Source organism: Oncorhynchus mykiss, chromosome 14 (assembly GCF_013265735.2).
Source record: "Oncorhynchus mykiss isolate Arlee chromosome 14, USDA_OmykA_1.1, whole genome shotgun sequence".
NCBI classification, from domain to species: domain Eukaryota; kingdom Metazoa; phylum Chordata; class Actinopteri; order Salmoniformes; family Salmonidae; genus Oncorhynchus; species Oncorhynchus mykiss.
This window is the reverse complement of record NC_048578.1, coordinates 15,212,255-15,225,070: the sequence shown is the minus strand read 5'-3', so window position 1 is coordinate 15,225,070 and position 12,816 is coordinate 15,212,255. Positions and strand designations below refer to the sequence as shown.

General features: G+C 39.1%; 1 protein-coding gene across 4 annotated transcripts; it reads right to left on the bottom strand.

Annotated features, from left to right (window-relative positions):
• Nucleotides 1–775: 775 nt before the first annotated feature.
• Nucleotides 776–11,441, bottom strand: LOC110488893 (T-cell leukemia homeobox protein 1). 4 transcript variants are annotated; one of them, XM_021561337.2, is made up of 5 exons: nucleotides 10,288–11,439; nucleotides 4,554–4,772; nucleotides 3,868–4,102; nucleotides 1,675–1,855; nucleotides 776–1,275 (listed from the first exon to the last, which is right to left on the bottom strand). In XM_021561337.2, the coding sequence occupies exons 1-5, from the start codon at nucleotides 10,751–10,753 to the stop codon at nucleotides 1,207–1,209; spliced, it is 1,170 nt and encodes a 389-aa protein (XP_021417012.1). In that variant the 5' UTR covers nucleotides 10,754–11,439; the 3' UTR covers nucleotides 776–1,206. The 4 variants fall into 4 exon arrangements, with proteins under 4 accessions (XP_021417012.1, XP_021417011.1, XP_021417014.1 ...); XM_021561336.2 differs by having other exon boundaries at nucleotides 3,868–4,105; nucleotides 10,288–11,437; XM_021561338.2 differs by having other exon boundaries at nucleotides 778–1,129; nucleotides 3,868–4,105; nucleotides 10,288–11,435.
• Nucleotides 11,442–12,816: the final 1,375 nt, after the last annotated feature.

The following is a 12,816-nucleotide window of genomic DNA, read 5'->3' as shown; positions in this document are numbered from 1 at the left end:
GCGGTGTTTTCTGGGCTTTTTGTAAACAGTACAACAAGGGAACACTACACAATGGAATAGTACTACTTCCTGGTGTAGGCAACCATCTGTTATCTACGCGAAGTAGAGAGAGTAAAGCCTCATTTACAAACAAGAAAACTGCAGTTATAAAATGCCCCACCCTAGAGATCGATCCAGATTAGCAGTGTGTTGTACTTCCAGATAGGACATTTTTGTTTTGACTTGACATGGATGATAATGGAAGTTGACAACTGTCCAATGTCTCTAGGTAGACATGGATATTTGTGGATCACAGACCCCCAAGGTCTAGGGTTTTAGAACAAACTGTTCAGAAGACATCCCTCCTGGGCCTCGTTTCCCAGAGAATTCGCTGCGTTGGGTTAATTGTTGGATTCGGACTTTATGTGCATCACTAGCATCCAAGCAGTCTCACAGAAAAACATTGTTGTAATAAAACGTATATATTGTACCTCTCGCTTTACTGATAAGAGCACTCTATGCAAAACGTTTAACCTTTCCTGGTGTTATGTGAAACATGGCCTGCTGGTTTGGCTGTGGAGATGAAGTTGTCATAAGGATGGAATATTGGAATGAATGAGAAACACTGAAAGATTCCAATAAGTGTGGCATAGTCAACAACATCATGTTGATAGATTAGAGGACACTTACTTTAGGAGGTATGAAAACGTCTGAAACTGTGTGATTGCGTGAAATGTTGCAGTTATCCTTTCTGGTGAAAGAACAACAACAAAAGAGAGGCTTCCAATGTTGATCATCTTTTCAAAAAGTCATGATATCGTTTAATATAAAACACCTTAAAAGGTGTAAAACACCTTATGAGTAATCCTCGAACAGATACCACTTGCAAACTGCAGTCAGGGCAAGGATCCACCTGGAAGGCTGGTGACTGCAACGGCAATTCCAAGTGCACACAGAAATATTTGAAACATGCATTACTACATTGTACAAAGTCAAAAGCAAAGGAATGGGATCCAGTTTTGTTGCCGTATGGCTGAGAGTCAGTGCTCCCTGTTGGCAACAGGACAGTCTTGATGGTAGGCATCTACCGATGTGTCTGTTAGTGGTCTGGTAGTGAGGATTTCGCTTCGTCCTCTGTTTAGACAGACAGCTGAAGGGAGAGTGAAAATCTAGTGTAAGGTAGGAAAATGACTTGACAGAATCAGGTCTGAAAAAAACTTAGTAGACTCATTGATCATAGTCCATTTCAGTGGAACTAAACGTATATCTGTCCATGCCAAGAAGTCCACATATGATCTATAAAAGAGAATACGTGGTTTGTAAAGAAATACATAGACAAAACGTCATATCCTATAGGTTCGTCCTTGTCCTTAATGGCAGTTGGTATGCAGATTAAATAAGGATATAATGTCAATTTTAATCATTCAAAACATATTACTGTACAATCCCACAATGCAACAGTCTTTACATAAAATACATTTGAATGCTAAGGCCTCAGGCTCCTCATATGCATCCATCTAGATATGAGTGGTCACTCCCCAACAAATGGCCCACCCACATTTTCCCTTAGAAAAATCAGCAATATTACTATTATATTCTTATTATGAATTACACACACACACACACACGCCCCCCCCCCAAACACACACACACGATCATTCAGACCACAGATGCCAGGGAGGTGACGGAGGTCACCTTGTTGTCCTCCGCCCAGGGCTGTAGGTTCTGTAAGGCGTACAAGGAGGAGTTGTGCAGACAGAGGGGGTCCTGCTGCAGGGGCTGGCTCAGGGTCTTCTGGAAGGCCTCCTGTTGGAGCTGCAGCATCAGACGGTTGGCCTGCTGTCTCTCTGCCTCGCGCTCCTCGGCTGTCTGTCTCCTGGTTCCACAGTGGGGAAAAGGGCAATTTCAAAACAGTGCCTAAATATTCATACAGTATGTCACCATAAATACTACTTTCAAATGCAAAAAGCCAAATACTTCCTGAAATACAAGTATTCAGTCCACGACAAAGTGATAATGTATTGTTAAAAATAACTACATTAAAAAAAATGGATAACCTGATTATTTTACTTCATTCTTTTTGGCCCTTATTTCCTTTGGATTACCATTATTTAATTTTCATGAAAACAATGATGTATGTCATTCTCACATGGATATTATACTGTATGTATTTACATGTGATTGTTAGGCCTGCATGTGCAACAGGGTCAGAAAAACACCTCTAAAATGCTGTTTCATACACACCATCCTCCTTTCATTAGCCACACGTTATTGCTAACTACATTATCCTAATCCGATTTCGTTGCTGTTCATTTGATCATATGCTTGTTACTAGCGTAGCCGTCCCACAAATACATCCTTCATGCACATCCTATCTACACACTATGGGGAAATACCATAAATCACACCAAAACTAGCTCAGAAATCAGGAAAGTGAGTTAGCCAATTCCCTGGTTATTCATGATATGCCATCTAGTCGTTCTGTTTTTCATCTGTGTTTTGAATTTCAGAATTCAACAGAGATGCAACTAAAATACAAACTGTACCATTACATTTAATTGTCCTTCAAACAGATCTTGATGTTTTCTATAGAAAACATGGCCCTGTGTCGACACCTTGCATACAAATACCTATTGAAATTAGATCTCAGGCTTTACTCTTACACCTGGTATTAAAATGTGTCGTGTGCCAGCTTTTCCCATATCAGGTAAAGGTCCACCAGATCGGATTACAGGACACATTTTAATGCAAGGTGTGCCAGAGCCTATGAGTCAAGATGACTCAGATAAACAGGAACTACTTCTACATTCATTCCCTTTAGGTCCTTGTTTGACATCAAGGTTAAATAAAGGCAAGGTATTATTATTTGATAGTCCACTCATTTATTTCATATGACCATAAAAAAACAGTTTGAGTGAATTAAGGGAAGAGTTTCTGCCATGGACAATGCACTCAACTATTCAGACTAGTGGGTCAGTATTGCTTTTTTTCCCTTTATTTAACTAAGGCAAGTCAGTTAAGAACAAATTCCTATTTTCAATGACAGCCTAGGAACAGTGGGTTAACTGCCTTGTTCAGTGGTAGAACAACAGATTTGTACCTCAGGGATTCAATGTTGCAACCTTTCAGTTACTAGTCCAACACTCTAACCACTAGGCTACGCTGCCATCTTTGGACAGCACCTTTCCAGAAAGCCTTTAAAGAACAGGGCTAATTGTGCTTGGTCAAGGGAATTGGCCTCTAAAAACAAGTAGGAGCTAGGCTAAGCAAAAAAAAAGGTATTTCACTGTCACAACAAAAAAATGGGCCAGGCACATTATCAACCACAGGAATATAGTATATTCATATAACACATCACAAAAGCTTGCTCACCACAAGCAAAGCAATTCACATACCATATTTAAATGGATGCACAGTTGTTACTTTGTGTCACTTCCCGCATCAGTCAATGTATCATAATGCTTCAGTCTAATGTATCGTAATGCTTCAGTCTAATGTATCATAATGTTTCAGTCTAATGTATCATAATGCTTCAGTCTAATGTATCATAATGCTTCAGTCTAATGTATCATAATGCTTCAGTCTAATGCATCATAATGCTTCAGTCTAATGTATCATAATGCTTAAGTCTAATGTATCATAATGCTTCAGTCTAATCTATCATAATGCTTCAGTCTAATGCATCATAATGCTTAAATCATAATGCAGCAAGTACAATGGACAGCAGTTTTGATAAAGAATATCTCCTTTCTTGAAATAATGAATGTCATAAAAGGAACCATTAAAAATGCTTTACCACTGAAAGTGTTGAAGAACGTCTAGAAGTTTGTTGCTGTAATGTGTTGCTGTAATGTGTTGCTGTGATGTGTTGCTGTAATGGGCCCCTACCTCCATTTTGTCCTCCTGTTCTGGAACCAGGTTTTGACCTGTGCGTCCGTCATCTTCAGGGCCTTGGCCAGGGTGGCGCGCTCCGCTGACGCCAGGTATTTCTGCCGGTGAAAGCGTTTCTCCAGCTCGCAGATCTGCACTCGGCTGAACGAGGTACGGGGCTTTTTTCTCTTGGGTGGTGTCCGGTTCTGATAGGGGTGGCCGATGCGCCGGGTCACAGAGAAGGGCGAAAGGGCTGCTGAGAGAGAGAGAGAGAGACTATGTTCATTTTTCAGAGACAAACCGTGGTCAAGCAAGAACCTTCTCTGACATATTATACCTTTGCCATAGATTTAGTATGCATGATCACCTGTGTATATTTTATGGGGGATTTTGTTGTCCTTCCCTAATTCAACTCAATATTCCAGCATGTATCTTTTTTTTTTTTTACCAGGAATTAGCCAACATTTAATGGTTCATCACTGGCTATTTATTACCCGTTGTAATATGATTGATTACAAGGTTAAAAAAAGGTCCTATATTCATGTTTTTCTCATATCTAATGCATATAGTACAAACGGTACACAGAGTTTTGTCCTATGGACCTAAGCATTTTGGTATTTTAACATCCCTGATGGAAACCAGGAGAAAACCAACCAGGCCAAGATGAAAGGCACATTTTAAAGAAGACCAGGGAAGTGACTCACCTGGACAAGTACCCTTTCGAAAGGGATAGTCTGCAAGTGGGCCAGTGTCTCGCAGATGAGCGAGTTCAGGGTAATAGTGTTTGGCTAATGTCTCCATAGAGCTCCAGGTAGGGACCCTGCCGATGTCCCCCTTGGGGAGAGGGCAGAGGCCTGGCAGGGCCGGGGGGGCTCCTGGCCTCCCACTGGGGTCTCCTGCTTGTCTGTCCTCTGCCTGCTCCGCTAAAGAAAGGGAGACACAGTCAGGGACCCATGTGGAGCTGTGAGGGGCAGGTGGGGGTACTCAGGAAGTACCCTCTCATTGCTTTTATCTCAGATGGGGATTGTCATTTAGTACAATAAGTGCCTTCAGCTGATTGGTTAGGCCAAAAGTATCACATTTGGTTTGATGCCAGTTCATTACAGTCGGCTATCTAACCTATCCAGTTCTACATAGTAACTTAGGTGATCTGTACAAGCTACATTTGTTTACTTTTTTACTCATTAAAACTTAATACCTAAAGAAAAGTACAATTTTATGGTAAAATATTTATACCATATTGTCTATTGTGTCAGGCATGAGTAAACAGAACATTCACAAATGTAATATAATATGTTTGGATATAGAGCCCTTTTCAAGACCTATACCCATCTACATCCATAACATGTAAAACAGACGTTTCTGTCGAAGGGAATCAGGAGCAGGCTTCCTTGTTCCTCACAAGCTGTTTGCCTGGTTGTCTTACAGTATGTTTATTGGTCTAGTTCTGTCTGAGCGCACACCAGCAGCCAAACTGCTTATAAAACATCTCCATAGGTGCCCTGGGGGACCAATGCTACTGTGTTGAGAATGTAGTAACCTGGATTCAGTGTGAACAATCTAAATTCATTTTCCACTGAGGCACTTTGGAGATGAGATGAAACACTAATGAAACACAAGCCACATAATGCACTCAACAATCATTTCAAATCACTCTCAACCTCTCTGATTGGTTATAAACATCAACGGCAAACAACAAATGATTCACACATGATTCAAAAATATATATATTTCAAAATGTAAATTGGGCACATTTGTAATTGAATTGTAAACACTGACTGTACTTTGGAAAAGGTATTTTTAATCTAGAGAGGGTCCAACCCTTCTTTGCCTGAGGATAGAGATGAATAGGTCACACATTTGGAGTAAGCATGTCTGCTCCAGGCTCAACATGCAGGTCTGGGTACAGATAATACCACATTAGACTTCTATTTCAGGCCATCTGTGGACCAGCTAATGGACCAGGCACATACAAGCACGTTCACATGCAACCGAAGAGTAACACGCAAACAGACTGCCACCCAGTCAAACTTGCTAAAGGGCACCTTCAACCTAACTTGAATTCTGACATAAGATTTTTTAGAATAAACAATTAAACCATATGAAATGTAACAATATTCCTATGGATGATGATTGACTGATTCATGTCACAGTAGAACAAAATACATCATGCCATAGGTTTTTATTTGAGTTTGTCTGTGATGTCCCTATTTATGACCAGCTTCCAAATAAAGAACCAAGTGTGTGGTAGTGTCCCACTAAATGCAGCAGTGTGCCAAGAGCCCAGAACACACCTGTCTGTCATCAAAACCTGCAGCCCTTTATGGAACAAGGTAGTTAGTTCAATTTAGCCCTCAGCCTCTTTACAGTAATAGTCGTTATAATGTGATGTGATTGCGTTTAATAATCAGCCCATATTACAAAATACATCAATAAGTTGTTGTCCGAATGTTTATGCATGCACAGAAAATTACCACAATAATTTTATTCATTGAAGATATACTGTAATTTCCCATAACTGGGCAAGACCAAATATGGAGAGAGTGGTAGACCAGATTTCCCTCAAAATCTCAAGGTCGCTGAATTTCACAAACCAGAGAAATCTTGTTATGTATTTCACTTCATTCAATAATTGTATTTCATTTTCACTTGAATGTTGCATAGAACATTTTCAAGAACACATTGCAGGAATTGTTCTGATGTATTTTGCTCTAAGGGATGACGACGGAAATGGTGGAGAATACTACATCTGATGCCTGGGTAATATGATTTAGCATAAGCTATAAAAAAAATATTCTACCTTAGAGAATATGGGCCCATAATAAAACCACTTATACCTAATAACATATTTCTGTGACAGCGCCTCTCTTCCCCACTGCGGATATTACCTGTGTAGCAATCTAATAAATATATATAAAGGATTCTAACGGAGATATTGAAATATAACATGAACATATTGCTATTTATTACACTATGAGACAAAACAGAGCCACTTGCCCATGCAACACTGGCTGAGAATTGAAGCAACTTCCCGAGAAAACTGTCCAGCGTTCCCCATCAACACCACCATTACTGCCGCCATCTTTAAACAAATGTATTTGCGGGGAAGATCATTATTTCTGACAAAGATAAAGCACTGTTATATTAATGCAATGAGATGTATAGGCATAGTCTTACCTCAATGTCTATTATGGGACCTTACAAAGGTACAGCAAGCAGGTACAATGTAATCACTTCGTATTATACATTGTACATACAACGGTAGTAGTATATGTTAGTGGTTGTGTAATTACATGGCATTAATGTATTTTATGGTAGGCTATATAATGTTTTTGCTATAGACACTAATCAGTGTCCTAATGCTAAATTCTCAAAATACATTGATTATTGCCGGTATGGATGCCATTCATTAAATTACAGTTACCTTACTTTAAGATTATAGTGTGTATTTTACAATATTTTACCAGTTTTTATGGCAATACATGCAGATATTGTAAAAATGAAAATACCCCTGGGCCTACATTTCGATTTGAAGTATCCTAGATGCCCATTTCTCCAGAACTTATATGAACAACTTTGTTTATTGACTTGAGGGGAAAAATCAGTTTATGCACTTCTCTGCTTCATTAACCTGAAAACTGCCAAGAAGTCAATCAATTATGTTATTCCCTTTCAGCGCCTTCCAATATGTTCAGATACAGTATGTCCGGTCTGTTGTGAATATCACATCTCCAATCGTAGGCCTGTTCGCTGTTTCACTTGCTTTGACACTTGCGTGAAATTTAGCGCTGCAATCCAATATGAGAGGGAATTATTTAAAAAGGAGAGGTCTATTTCAAGCATCCAAAGAAACGCTTTACGGTTTCAGATATGAATTTAGGTTAAGCCAACCGAACAGACAAGTGCTGACTGCTGAGCTAAGTCCATCCAGCAACTAAGAGTTACATTTTATGCCATATTTCTTACAATGTTTATTATTTTTAAACGTGGAAATACAATTTGCCCATTATGCTACAATAAAAAAGTATTAACTCAAATGAAAATCGATGGGAGTGGGATTTTAAAAAATAAATGTCTCAAACAATGTTGACAAATGGCTACACTGTAATATCCTACTTTAAGCACTTTCAATAAATCTCAAAACATAGGCATTTGTCTCAAATGGTGATCACCAATGATAACAAAAAGTGATCACTTAAAAGGAATGTCTTGGTGGATGGTTGACGATGAGGCTATAACCAACACCAAAGATAAACCAAATGAAACAAGTGGCCCGTTGTGACTATGAATACAATTGATAAGCATATTTACATAAGATATTTTACAGTTGACATATCGCTCTCTGGTTTAAATAATTAATTAGGAAAGAACATCATTGTTAATATTTAATGCGAGCCAATACATAATGGTCTTCATTTCCATCTTCATGGTGGTGACGTCATGCCAGGAAAACTAATTTCTCTGCCGCGTGGGGGTGAGGTTATGGTCATCGTAGCCTAAAATATACAGGCCATCGAACTGCCAGCCCGTCGAATTAAGTTTTCATTTGCACGGCAGTTAAGTTACTACTAGCCCTTTCTATAATACTAAAATGAAATGAAATGTGAAACAGTAGACCTATGCTGTAATAGGCCTATCATGGCCCATGCAACCCTTAGTGTTGTGCCTTTTTCTATTGGCTAATCGAAAACACCCGAGCCTATGTGAAAAGGATTATGACATAAGCATAACATATTTTGATCTGTCGTGCTTTTGTTAGGCCTAATATTTGAGGAATTGCCACTTTTCCAATATCCTAAAACGCGAGAAAAACGTTGGTCAAATGATTCCGGACCTGCAGACCTATACAGTAGGTCCTATATTCACAATCACAGCCACCATACTTAGATTACTTCTTCTTATTTTTGTAAATTATATAGATCATTAATTACACCTGCCAATGTCATAGAGATATAGAAGCGTTTACAATTGTACGTGAAGCATTTGAAATATTATCCAATTTACCTTGACAGCCCAGTGGTGAAGATACAAAGTCAATTCAATGGTTTATGGGCGAAATAAACTGTCGACCGTACGCTAAATGTTTAGATGTCATACTTCAAAGTTTGTTAAGAATTTGTCACGATTCTTTTCCCTTTTTTGTTTTCTTTCAAAGGGTCAGTTAGGCTGGACGTAAGACTGGATAATTGTTCAACACTGTGTTGAAGATAGTTATATTAAAACAAGACAGCGTTTATTCAATAGACCTAGGACACGAATTGCGTTGATGCTTTGCATTTATTGGCATGATATTCAACGCGGAAAGGGAAATATCAAATAACCCCGTGAATGCTAAACACAAAAAAAAATAACATGCTTGTCAGGTGTTGATAGTGACGGTGTTGCTATCTTCTCTCTATTTAGTTGGGTGTATACACAACTATAGGCCTATAAATAGCCCAGTAGAGTCCAGACAAAATTATTTAGGTAGCCCACCTGCAGGACTGCATCCTCAATGACTTGCCGTAGAATGAATCGTTACATTTAGATCCTATTATTGGACGAAGCTATAGGCCTATTTGCCGCAATGACTAAGACAGAGCTACTATGCCTCAAAAAGTAAACGTAATAATGATAACACTACGCTAGAAAATGGTTGGTTTTAATTTTTTTTATTATAGTAACTTGTTATATTGTTATTAGACTGTTTCAATAAGCAATAATAATAGCCTATAAACAACAACGATACTCACAGACATAACAGTTAATCTATTATGTTTTATTATAGCCTATTGACACTGATGTTGCTATTATTAAACCACACTTGGATGGTGTTGAATGGTATTTTATATTCAGAAATACATCAGGTGTTCTGCATTTGGAAAAACAGTCATCTCTTCAAATCATGTCATCCATTTTGTATGGTGAGCTATTCATTTGATTAGGATGACGAGGGGATTTATCAACGTTATCCCCTCCATGCATATGGATTGAAAGCCGCAATCTTAACGGTTGACATTATACCCATATAATTATACAAATGTACATAACATAAATTATTAACAATACCTGCAAGTATTCACTTGCCTTTTAAATTAACTAATATGATATAGACAGGACTTGATGTAGAATCGAATTCCTCATGCCATATGCCCAGTCGCACATATGGTTTGATAAATGAGTCTGTCACAAAATTGGCTACCATACCTTCTTAACTGACAAAGTCAAGATGCTAAAAACAAAATCCTAGGCATATGCCATACTTTTAAGGATGTGGGTTAAACTGTCAAACAACAATTAAAGGTGACCTTTTTATGAATTCCATTTAAGTTTGGACCTCCTTTCCACTGGAAAATATTTAATATGTCTATGGAGAAATCCATTAAGCAATAGTCCCATTTTGTGACAGAATTGTAGTCTAAATAAACATAAATGCTAAGAAATGTAGGTGAATCTTACCAGTGAGTCTGTCTTTTGCGAATCTTCTACTGCTCTCCATCCACGGGAAGGTGAAGTTGGCCGCATTTCCCATACTTGTCATTGAAGTCACTGAGGGGATGCAAGCCGCGAGGCAAGGCGGATGGCTAGGAGGTGGCGGATTCGGTGGCATGGGTCTGTGGGCTGGTACCCTGATAACACCACCGGCGTTCCCTCCGTTTACATTAACGTTCATGTTCATGCTCACATTCATGTTCATATTCACGTTATAGGAACCAGCGAGCCCAGCCGCCATGGAGCAGGCCGGGTTATAGACGCTGTTATAGCCATTGGTGTAAACGTTCGTGTAATCCGTGTCGCTGGTTCGGTTGGGCAGCATGCAGCTGCTGGACGGGTCAGTGCTGTTCAGTATCTGGTCTATTCCAAAGCTGATGGGCTCGTGTTGCTGGTGTGTCTGGTTAACCTCTTCAATCCCAGTGTTCTCCATTGCTGTATTGATATTAGCTTCTCAAAACGACTCATATGTTGATTTTATTTAAAGTATGCTCTATATTTGTTTTCCGTGCTGTCGCAGTATCAGGCGCATAAATTATACCCACGTCTGTGTTCAGTTTTTTTAGCCTAAAGATACTTCCTTGAGCAGTGCGCGACCCACACCAACCGAAGCGTTGCCATTATCTGTCCCGAAGACATAGATACGGAGTAGGCTAAAATGCAATGTTAATAATCCATCGGGATAGATTGGGAGTCTTAAAATGCATATCCATCACATTGTAGTATGTCCTTTAACATATTTGCTTGCACATATCACAGTAATCGATATAGATTAATAGCCTATTGGTCATGTAAAATAGTTAGCCAGACTACTTACAGCCAAATCCGCAATTTGAGAAATTCCCAAGTTCCTTTGAAGAGGATACTGGTGCCCTGTTCTGGCATTATTATTACGACATGTCCAAAAGCAGAGGGCATTTGCGACTCAACCTCTTCGTATCAAAAGATGCAGCAAAATGAAGTGTTAACTGTGCTAAACATGAGTATTAATTGGAAAAGATTGCTCTGTTACAGTGCGTCTTGAAGTGATTTCAACAGCTGAGACACCCCTTCTGCCTAAATCGTGCCATTCGGTCATCCATTGGCCCCCGCATTTCCAGTTAGACAATGTTTTGTAGCCTGCTCTCTTCTCTTAAAGAACCCGCAGCCAATTTCCAGTAGCAGTCCAATTTTTTCTGTGCTGTTTGACATATAGATTACAGTCTATCAAATGTATTAATGTGTTTAATTAGGCTACGTAGGCTATCACCAACCTTAATCCCACTATAAAAAGATGACATGAATAACTGCCTAATAGATATGGACTGTCATGCATGATGGAACTATGTTTAATTGCTATGTAACTATGGATTTTACATCTCTGTTTATTGCCCTTTCATTGTATGTCTGATAGCAGTCAAATAGCCTAACTCAGAATTTCAACTCATTTACCATTAGGCCTATGGAAATCGCCTTATTGCACACCATGAACTCTGTACATCAAGAAGACAGCCGTTAGTGAGGTGGGAAGTTGGAGTATGGTGCAGGCTGTTTAATCATGATTATGACAAGGTTGTCTTCTTCCATCAGCGTCATGCAAGTAGAAAACATATCTCGGACAGAAAACTGGGAATCTTGCACTTGTCCACTTGTGCATGAACAACTCAGAAAGACATAAACATGGCCCCGCAATAAGGCCTATTCAATGGAACGTTTCATAAAAAAAATGAAGATAGACTAGTGCATGGATATTAGGCCAACATTATGCCAATAAGATCCATTATAGAATAGTGGCTTGCCTTTGATATTGCAAAACACAGTGTTGATTGGCACAAATGATTTAACCTTTCTCTGCCTGAAGCAAGAGGACGGATTGCCCAGTCTAAATTTAATAAACATGAAAAATGACTCATAATAAAACTGCAACACCGGGAAAACGAATTGATTATATGATCGTTTTATTACGGACTTATTTCAGCTTCCGTGCGAATGAAGATATTTCTCAACTGCTCAAACTGGCTAAAGGGAATCATAAAAATCAATTGTATGAATTTAAAGCTATATTAATAATGGACGATGACACGTGAAGCGACAATAATGGGGGTAGTGTAAACCTTTGTTTGTTTTTAAATGTGATCGAATAAAATAAAGAGGGGACGAATATTTTGGAGAGCCATCATTGGAAGCGCGTAAAATTGAACGATATTGCTGTTAAACTGCCTAACTGTTGATATCACCTTGGCGACGACAGGCTATGCCACTGGACATGTGGGCGATGGATGCGTCATTATGGCTAAATGAATGTGTAAAACGTCCATGATGTATCACACAACATATCCAATTGGTGACATAATGGTTATTGGAGAGGCTCTCTCTTTCGTTCTTCACAATGAAACCTCAAGAGCAAAAGGAGGATGTCTCGCTGTATCTGCGCGAGCCCTAAGGTCATAGTAAGGTGGCATTTTACCCCGCGACAGTTAAATCTACCCACACGCAGCATAGTGTGAATTAGCGGAA